The sequence below is a fragment of the Colobus angolensis genome, unplaced genomic scaffold (assembly GCF_000951035.1).
Source record: "Colobus angolensis palliatus isolate OR3802 unplaced genomic scaffold, Cang.pa_1.0 Scaffold134, whole genome shotgun sequence".
NCBI lineage: Eukaryota > Metazoa > Chordata > Mammalia > Primates > Cercopithecidae > Colobus > Colobus angolensis.
The window spans coordinates 68,610-78,647 of NW_012114422.1; the positions used below are offsets into that span (position 1 = coordinate 68,610).

Here is a 10,038-nt window from a genome sequence, read left to right on the forward strand (position 1 = left end):
ACAGAGCAAGACTCCTGTCTCAAAAAAAAAAAAGAAAAAGAAAAAAAAAAGAAAAGAAAATCTATAGGTCCATAGTGGACAATAAAAAATCTGGACAGTTCAACAAAACTTAAGGGTCTCTTTGAGTTAAGTGATAGTAACATCCTGCCTCTATCTCCTATAATATGGTGGGTGATAATAATCATCAAAGTGATTATTAATCCTTTTGGTTCTCAATAACCTTCAGTAAGGAAATTGTACAGGTTGAACATCCCTAACAGGAAAATAGAAATGCTCCAATAAGCATTTCCTTTGAGTGTCGTATCAGCACTCACAAAGTTTCACATTTTGGAGCAACTCAGATTTTGGATGCTGTATATTTGGAGATTAGTCTAGTTGCCAAGTCCTTAGTACAGGGATTCTCAAATAACTGTGTGCTTGTTAAAAATGAATTTCCAAGTTCATCTCCAGAAAGCGTTAAGAGTTAATCTGTATGGAAATATAAATTTTTACTTTATTTTATTTATTTTTTTTGAGACGGATTTTCGCTCTTCTTCCCCAGGCTGGAGTACAATGGCGCAATCTCGGCTCACCGCAACCTCCACCTCCACCTCCAACCTCCACCTCCCGAGTTCAAGCGATTGTCCTGCCTCTGCCTTCCTGAGTAGCTGGGATTACAGGTATGCGCCACCACGCCCGGCTAATTTTGTGTTTTTAGTAGAGACAGGGTTTCTCCATGTTGGTCAGGCTGGTCTCAAACTCCCGACCTCAGGTGATCTGCCCGCATCGGCCTCCCAAAGTGCTGGGATTACAGGCATGAACCACTGTGCCAGGCCTAAATTTTTAGTAAGTATTCCAGATGACTGCAAAGCAATTAATACAAGGATTATCACTTACATTTTAGCAGGACTGCAGATACTAGGAAACAACTGTTGCCACTGGCCTTATGCCTTATACCCCAGATACAAATTCACCCACGTCCTGAAAATAAACAAGGGGCCATTAAAACTAGAATTTAGGCCAGGCACAATTGCTAACACCAATAATCCCAGCACTTTGGGAGGCCAAGGTGGGCGGACTGCTTAAGCCCAGGAGTCTGAGACCAACCTGGGAAACATGGCAAAAAGCCAGTCTCTACAAAAAAATTAGCCAGGTAGGTAAAGGCTGCAGTGAGCAGCGATTGTGCAACTGCACTCCAGCCTGGGTGACAGAGCAACATCTTGTCTCAAAAAAAAAGGGAAAAAAGAGAAATTTTACGTCAAGTTTCCTTTACATTTCAAAACCACTATACCTCACTGGATCCAAACATGTTTGCAATTGTACGGTTCACAATGGCTGTATAAAAGATCTCCTGCTTCTTTGAAAGTGGAGCATAAACGACTACCTCTCGTTTAGGAGGAACTTCAAGAGCAACATCAGACTTCAGTCTTCTCAATAAGAAAGGTGTTAAAATCTAAAATTAAAACATGAACAGAAAAATATGAGTATTAAACATTCTTATTTTTTCAAGGAATACTGTCCCCATATACTCCTTTACCTTATCTTTTGACTTCCTATATAAGTAATATCAAATCTCAAAAGGTGAAAATATCTTCTTGAGATTTTCCCAGACCAGACCAAATGGCAAACTCACAGTATTTGTCCACAGCATTTCAGAATTTACTTTTCTTTTAAAAATTGTAAGAATCTATCTCAAATAATTTTAAAAGTAAAAATATAAAGGTAGCATTTTTATTTCTTAGGGTTAAAGTTTCAGTTATAGCCCACAACTTTTAAAATGAGATTTTATCAGAACCATACAAAAGGGGAAATAATAAAAATGAATAAAAATTTTAAAAAATTTTTTTAAATAATGAGTACAAAAAGTAGAAATAATAAGACCTAGTATTTCGTAGCACAAAAAGGTGACTATAGTCAATAGTAATTTAACTTTTACATTTTAAAATATAAGGAAGAATATAACTGGAGGCCAGGTGCAGTGACTTACGCTTGTAATCTCAGCACTTTGGGAGGCTGAGGCAGGTGAATCCCCTGGGTCAGGAGTTTGAGATCAGCCTGGTGAATATGGTAAAACCCCATCTCCACTAAAAATATAAAAATTAGCTGGGCTTGCTGGCGGGTGCCTATAATCCCAGCTACTCAAGACGCTGAGGCAGGAGAATTGTTTGAACCCAGGAGGCAGAGGTTGCAGTGAGCCAGGAATGTGCTGCTGCACTCCAGCCTGGGTTGACAGAGCAAGACTCTGTCTCCACAAAAAAAAAAAAAAAGTTATATAGCTGGATCATGTGTAACTAGATCATTAATCCAGGATAAATAAAATTAAAATTAAAAAAGGATAATAAACGCTTGAGGGGATGGATACCCCATTCTCCATGATATGATTATCATGCATTACATTTCTGTATCAATATCAAAACATATAGCTCATAAATATATACACCTACCATGTACCCAAAAAACTAAAAACTTTAAAAAATCTTAAATTTTTTAATAGAATGAGGTTTTAGACTCAGTAAAAAGCCAGCTGACCTAGTGATTCAGACATACGAGTTTCTTCTGTAAGTTCTAAAGTTTCAGGTTTAAAATTATTCTCTTTCATTAGCTGAGGTGGTTACAAATGATTATGACATTTATAAAGCGAACACAGAAGCAACAGATAATTATGCCATTATTAAAATATTTGGGTCATTAAAAAAGCACAAACACTTGTTTAAAATCATTGTAGGCCGGGCACGGTGGCTCAAGCCTATAATCCCAGCACTTTGGGAGGCCGAAACAGGTGGATCACGAGGTCAGGAGATCGAGACCATCCTGGCTAACACGGTGAAACCCCACCTCTACTAAAAAAAATACAAAAAACTAGCCGGGCATGATAGCGGGCGCCTGTAGTCCCAGTGACTCTGGAGGCTGAGGCAGGAGAATGGCGTAAATCCGGGAGGCAGAGCTTGCAGTGAGCTGAGATCCGGCCACTGCACTCCAGCCCGGGCAACAGAGTCAGATTCCGTCTCAAAATAAATAAACAAACAAAATCATTGTATACTCTAGGTCAGCCGTGGTAGCTCACACTGGTAATCCCAGCAGTTTAGGAGGCCGAGGTGGGCAGATCACCTGAGGTCAGAAGTTTGAGACTAGCCTGGCCAACATGGTGAAATCCCGTCTCCACTAAAAAAATACAAAAAATTCAGTCAGGTGTGGTGGCGGGATTATAGAATCCCAGCTACTCGGAGGCTGAGGCAGGAGAATGGCTTGAACTTGGGAGACGGAGGTTGCAGTGAACCAAGATCATGGCACTGCACTCTAGCCTGGGCAACAGAGACTTCGACTCAAAAAAAGTAATAATAATAAAAAATAAAAAATTGTATATTCTTTATACCCCTGCCTTCAAATAGTAACAATAGTTTACATATAGTAATCATATATAATAAAGCTTATTTTCAGGACTCTGGATTTAAATACCCAACAGGTATAGGGCTAATCACAGACTATTACCAGAGATAGTAAACACATTAACAGTGTTGGTAACTACAGATACCAATCCAAAAACAAATATGTCCACAGGCAAATCAGGAAAAATATGTAAATGTTTCATAAATAAGCCCACAAACACGTCCGGCCAGGCGCAGTGGCTCATGCCTGTAATACCAGCACTTTGGCAGGCCGAGGCGGACGGATCACGAGGTCAGGAGATGGAGACCATCCAGGCTAACACGGTGAAACCCCGTCTCCTACTAAAAAATAGAAAAAATTAACCAGGCGTGGTGGCGGGCGCCTGTAGTCCCAGCTACTTGGGAGGCTGAGGCAGGAGAACGGCGTGAACTCGGGAGGCGGAGCTTGCAGTGAGCTGAGATCACACCACTATACTCCCGGGTGGGCGACGAAGTGAGACTCCGTCTCAGAAAAATTAAAAAAAAAAAAACATGTCCATGTCTTTAAGAAAAACATGAAATAACGAGATATTTTTCTACCACATCCACTGACAAATATTATAGTTTGATGTTAACTGAAATGGCAAATACGTAGAAGAAGGGGCACACCATACCGCTGAAACACATGTATAAAAAAAAGTATTTATATATGTTTTTCCTAGTATGCAAGCTTTCTAAGCGGACAGAAACAAGTAAGAGTTATACAAGACCCATCTACCAAAAATTAGCTGGACCTGGTGGCTTGCACCTTTAGTCCAGCAACTCAGGAGGGTGAGGCAGGAGGATCATTTGAACCCAGGAGTACGAGTCGGAGGCTGCAGATACCAACCTAATGACCAACGATGGCACCACTACTCTCCTGCCTGGATGTCAGAGTCTCCCCAAAAAAAAAAAAAAAAATCTGTTGGCCGGGTGCGGTGGCTGTCATCTGTAATCCCAGAACTTTGGGAGGCTGAGGCGGGCAGATCACTTGAGGTCAGGAGTTTGAGACCAGCCTGGCCAACATGGTGAAACCTCGTCTCCAGTAAAAATACAAAAAAATTAGCCGGGTGTGGTGGCACACACCTGTAATCCCAGCTACTCAGGAGGGTGAGGCAGGAAAAATTACTTGAACCTGGGAGGCAGAGGTTGCAGTGAGCCAACATCGCGCCACTGCACTCCAGGCCCAGGCAACAGAGTGAAACTCTGTCTCAAAAAAAAAAAAAATCTATTAGTTATACTTTGGAGATAAGAAAGTAAGTGCAGAAGGAAAACAGAAAGTTTCGCTTTTTACTTTTTATTTTCTAAATTTTTATAATATTCAAAAATATCTTACCATGTACACACAATTTTAAAATAAAAAATTTTAAATAAATAATTTGTAAAAGTTATACTGCTTTTGGCCTTCCATATGGGGCGGAAATAGAAAAGTAGCAAGCTTAGAGAACTTTAAATGGAAAGAAAAAAAAAATTTTTTTACTATGCAATGTTTATGCAAACTATTACCAGACTATTGACAGAGATAGTAAACACATTATCAGTGTTGGTATCTACAGACACCAATCCAAAAACAAATATGCCCACAGGCAAATCAAGAAAAATATGTAAATGTTTCATAAACATGTTAAAACACTTCCGGCCAGGCGCAGTGGCTCACGCTTGTAATCCCAGCGCTTTGGGAGGCCAAGGCAGGCGGATCACGAAGTCAGGAGATGGAGACCATCCTGGCTAACACAGTGAAGCCCCGTCTCCATGCAAACATTGCATTAAAAAAAGGAAAGAATTCCTGCATATAGAAAATAGTTAAGAAAATATACTAGCGATTTAAAACTATCTCCAACTAATCTGAATTCATTTTGAATGAAAACTTTTTCCTCCAGTAATGCATTAAAACATAATTACGACAAAGCATAAAAGTAATATAAACTCAAATTTAAGCACAGTATTGCACAGAATATTCTTATTGCTAGAACATTCAAAAACTGACCCTATTTTTGATAAACTGTTGAATTTGGGTAGATATAATAAAAGTCCATTATCATATCTTAATATTAATGGAAATTTGAAGTTATCTTCAATTCCAGTGAGCCCTGTTATGGAATTATCAACTACAACAATCACTACAAATGTTCAATCAAAAGGCAGATTATCATTTCTCAGGAATATCTTATACTCTGTGAGGTAACCTGTAAGTGACCAATTCTATAAATATTCATTGTCTTGACTCTCTAATTAAATTTCCTAAGAAGAAAAACTTAATCCTTTGCTATACTATATGGATTTAACTACTGATGAGGATGTAATGTCAAAACACATCTCTTCCTAAATAAGTCATTTACCCCAGTAATTCATACTGGGACATTTAAAAGCTTCTATAACTATTGGCACATTGAAATTTCGATCATTGGCTAGTCACAGCAGGAAAAAAAGAAAATTTTAAATATAAACACACACGCTTGTGCACATGAACACACAAAAAGACACCATAAACAAAGTTTATCCCAAAAAGTGAGGAGGGGAAATAAATTCTTCGTAACATACAGACCATTAACTTATTTTTAACATAGTTATTATAAACCATTAAGAAATAAATATTCCAACACATGTTGGAATATGGTCACAAGGAACTATCTATAAACATCTCAATTCAGCAATAATCATCCTTTTTAATCTCTGCAACACACTGTAAAGGACTTCTAACCTCAAAACTGGTATGAAGTTTGAGTAAATAAGTATTTTCATATGGACGTCTGTCATATAAATCTTTTCCGGAGGGCAATTTGCCTTCAAAGAAGCCATCATCTGTAAATTCTAACACATACATTCTAGGAATTCTTTCCTAAGGAAATAGCCAGTAATGGGCAAAGGTATAGTGTTAAGTAGAGACACTACAACCTTGTTTATATTGCAGAAAATTTTGAAAAGAGGAAGAGATAGGTATAATTAATTATAGTAGAACAGGACAATGGGATAATAAGCAGTTATTAAAAACCACTGATTTAAATCTACATGTAGTAAAAGGAAAATAATTTTCTGGTAACTGTTTAAAAGACTATCTTAAGGAATAATTTATTTTTACAATCTTTTTCTTCATAAAATATAGATAAAACACACATGTTTACACAAAGAGAAAAGAGTCTGGACTGTCATATAACACAACACAATCATTCCACATACACTGCTAGGAAGTACAATTTTAAGAGGAAGTGATATTTTTACTTTTCAGTTCTCTCCTGCCTCACATTTTTCTCATGAACATGTATAAACTTTAATATCAGAAAAAATGATAAAGACTTCGAATAAAATTGCTACACAACTGAGAAGATTTCAGGCTCACGTGACTAGATTACCTTTGAAAGATAATGTTTCTCTAAATTAAAGATAGGTAGGATGGGGTAGGAATTACGGAAAGCAATAAAAATAGATGAGACAGCAGTCATGCAAGGATGTAAATTGTAAAAGTATTATTGGCAAGCATTCCATAAAAACCGTTCCATAAAAACCACAGATTTCTGTTTTGTGCTTGACAAACTTCTCCGTAACCATTGGGGTAAAATGAGTATACTATCTGAAAAGGACAAAACTTAGGTAAGCACTTGAGTTCTGTCATAAAACTCAAGAGAAGAAAAAACAAAGGAGTCATTTAAATGTAGGAGGACCTTCATTTTTCAAATCTCCACTACAAAGGATTAGACAGGTGATCTCCAGAGTTCCTTTTATACTCTATCGAGCCTATGGTTAAGCAGAATAAGAAAACATAGAAAACCTGGTGCAGCATATGCAATACATTCTGCTCTCTTTCTTTAGCAATAATATCTTCAGCAGTTTCAGAAAGACTAGTGATGTCAAACCAAGACTCAAAGCTGGAAGAGAAAAATGTTTAAGTTAACCACATAAATTCAGTTATGTCAACATGATACATGATTTATTATTTACAGTAATAATCTGTGCTACTGAAACATGTAATTGTTGTACCAAATCCTTAGGTGCAATTTTTAAAAATCACAATGGAAAAGAACACATTCAAACAACAAAGATAAATTGATTGGATTTTTGAACTATCAAGAACTGTGAGCTTAAAGGGAACACTTTTCTGATTTATAAATAGATTAACAACCGTACAGTAGTATAAAAATCAAATAAGATTAAGGTATATATTTATAATTTTACTTTACAAAAGTGAGAACTACTCTGAAAACCAAAGTCATATGATTTTCTGCACCAGTCTTAAGTATGGCCCACTACAATATTTTAAAATTCAACATATACATAACTTGACAATATTATACATGCTTATTCCTTCCCAATGTTAAAAATATATATATATTACAATGAGCAATTAAGTATGAGCATGCAAATTAATAATATATAATAGGTAACATTACATCCAACTGTGGAAAATGCTAGTAACATTTATGCAGTAGACTAGATGTTCCCAAACTTGGATCACCAAAATGATGTTCAAAAAAAGATTCTCAACTCCTATCTTGACACTGTAATTCAGTATGTCTGCATAGGACCTGGAATTCTTGTCTTTCAATAATAGCGCCCAGAGTCACAATAAGGTAGCCTACCTTGAGACACCATTCGGTAACCAGATTTGAAATAAATTCCCAAAATTTAAAATTATTTTTCCACATCCAATTAGCTTACTTCCTTCACTGATGCCAAAACAAGTATAAATTACGTTTTTTGCCCAGGTTTTATTTCTGTTGTAATCAGTTTTAGACTATGTTAACAGTACCTCCTCCTCCATTCTGAAGTTACTAATTACTTTCTGAAAACTATTTTTATTTCTGATTGTATTATATAAGCTAAGATTCAAACATAGTTTCCAGAATTAAAACACTACGGTTACATTGGGAGACCTCAGTTTTAACTTTGGCTCAGGTGCTAACTAGTCTTACCTTGTAACAACTCTACACCTAGGTTTTCTTTTATGTGAGATAGGGAATAATTTAACAACTCTATTGTCTCTGGTTGTTTCATGAGGATATAATGAGAAAAATCCATCTTAAAATGTTTTACAAAGGTAACACATAAAAGAACCTTATTATAAAAATATTATCTTAAAGTAGCATTCAGCAGTCTTCCTTTAACCAATGCAAGTAAGTTTTAAATAATCTTTTCTTAATCTGCTCTCACATAATTTGTGACAGGAGTAGAACATACAATATACACCAAGAACTTGCCAAATATTTGGCATTTTAATTCAGTTACTGAAAAGAAAGTAATTTTAACTAACAGCACAGATTTTTGGGGTTAAATCATTAAATAACTGGCTTACCTACCTTTTCAAGTCATCAAATACATCTGGCAACAAAAAGTTTAGCAATGACCAAAGTTCTGATAAATTGTTTTGCAAGGGAGTACCAGTCAAAAGAAGTTTGTTATCAGCATTGAATCGTTTTAACTCCCTGATTAGACGGCACTTCATATTCTTAATCCTGTGTCCTTCATCTACTATTAAGTATTTCCAATAGCAATGCTAGAAAATGAATTGAGGAAAAAGATTTTTAAACAATGATCTCACAATTTTTCTAACAAGAATTCTAAAAATAAAACATCTATTATGAGGGATGGATGTTGAATTTTATCAAATGTAATTTCAGTAACTACTGAGATGATCATGTTTTCATTTGATCCACTTACAAGAATTCCTAAAATTGATAGATATTTCAGTTCCTGGAAGAGTTATCTACTAAAATACGCAATAAAGCTTGAACTCCACCTATTCTGAATTTAAGATTTCCCTATTCAGACCTTAGTCAATGCCGTTGTAGCTTTCTTTTCTAGTGTTTTCCCAAGTTTTGATATTAATGTTATGCTATACTACTAAAAATTTAGAGTTTTTATTAGTTCTATATGCGCTGAAACATCAAATAGCACTAGAATTTTCCCTTCTTTATTTAAGCAATTTATATTTTCACAGAAAGTCACCCATTCACTTTCACAAAGTTATCATGAAAATGTTTTAACTTTCTCATTTTAATATCTGTGATTTCTCATATATCTTTATCAGGAAAATTTATAATTAATCTAATTTATATTAACATACAGAAATACGAAGTATTTCTGGAAATATAAATAACAATCTGAAAAATAGAGGTATCCTTAAAAAATGGGACTGACAAATTGAGGAAAGAGTATAGAGAATGTTTTGCATTTTGCTTTATATATCCCAAAAGAATCAAAAAAGTTTATAGTATTGTGTCTTCTTTATTAAAATAACTAGGAAGAGATTTATTTTCCTGGCAATATGGTAAAACCAGAAAACCTGAATTATCTCTCACTGTAAGACAGCTATCTAAAAATGCCAGATAAAAATATAAAATATCCTTTGCCGGGCGCAGTGGCTCAGGCCTGCAATCCCAGCACTTTGGGAGGCCAAAGCAGACAGATCACCTGAGGTCAGGAGTTTCAGACCAGCCTGGCCAACTTGGTTAAACCCCATCTCTACTAAAAATACAAAAATTAGCCGGACGTGGTGGCACACGCCTGTAATCCCAGCTACTCAGGAGGCTGAAGGAGGAGAATTGCTTGAGCAGGGAGACGGAAGCTGCAGTGAGCCGAGATCCTGCCACTGCACTCCAGCCTGGGTGACAGAGTGAGACTGTCTCAAAAAAAAAAAAAAAAAAAAAAAAATCTGTTGGCC

At 36.1% G+C, this 10,038-nt stretch overlaps 1 protein-coding gene across 9 annotated transcripts in view; it reads right to left on the reverse strand.

Annotated features, from left to right (window-relative positions):
- Window positions 1-10,038, reverse strand: part of HELLS (helicase, lymphoid-specific) — a 56,101-nt gene that overhangs the window by 11,586 nt on the left and 34,477 nt on the right. For 5 of the 9 annotated variants that reach the window (XM_011934299.1, XM_011934300.1, XM_011934305.1 and 2 more), the window contains 3 exons: window positions 8,675-8,871; window positions 7,150-7,246; window positions 1,271-1,432 (listed from right to left, as the gene is read on the reverse strand). In XM_011934299.1, coding sequence (XP_011789689.1) covers window positions 1,271-1,432; window positions 7,150-7,246; window positions 8,675-8,871 — 456 coding nt within the window. Of the gene's footprint in view, window positions 1-1,270; window positions 1,433-6,084; window positions 6,223-7,149; window positions 7,247-8,674; window positions 8,872-10,038 lie in introns of all 9 variants that reach the window. The other 4 variants (XM_011934304.1, XM_011934302.1, XM_011934298.1 and 1 more) reach the window with 3 other exon arrangements.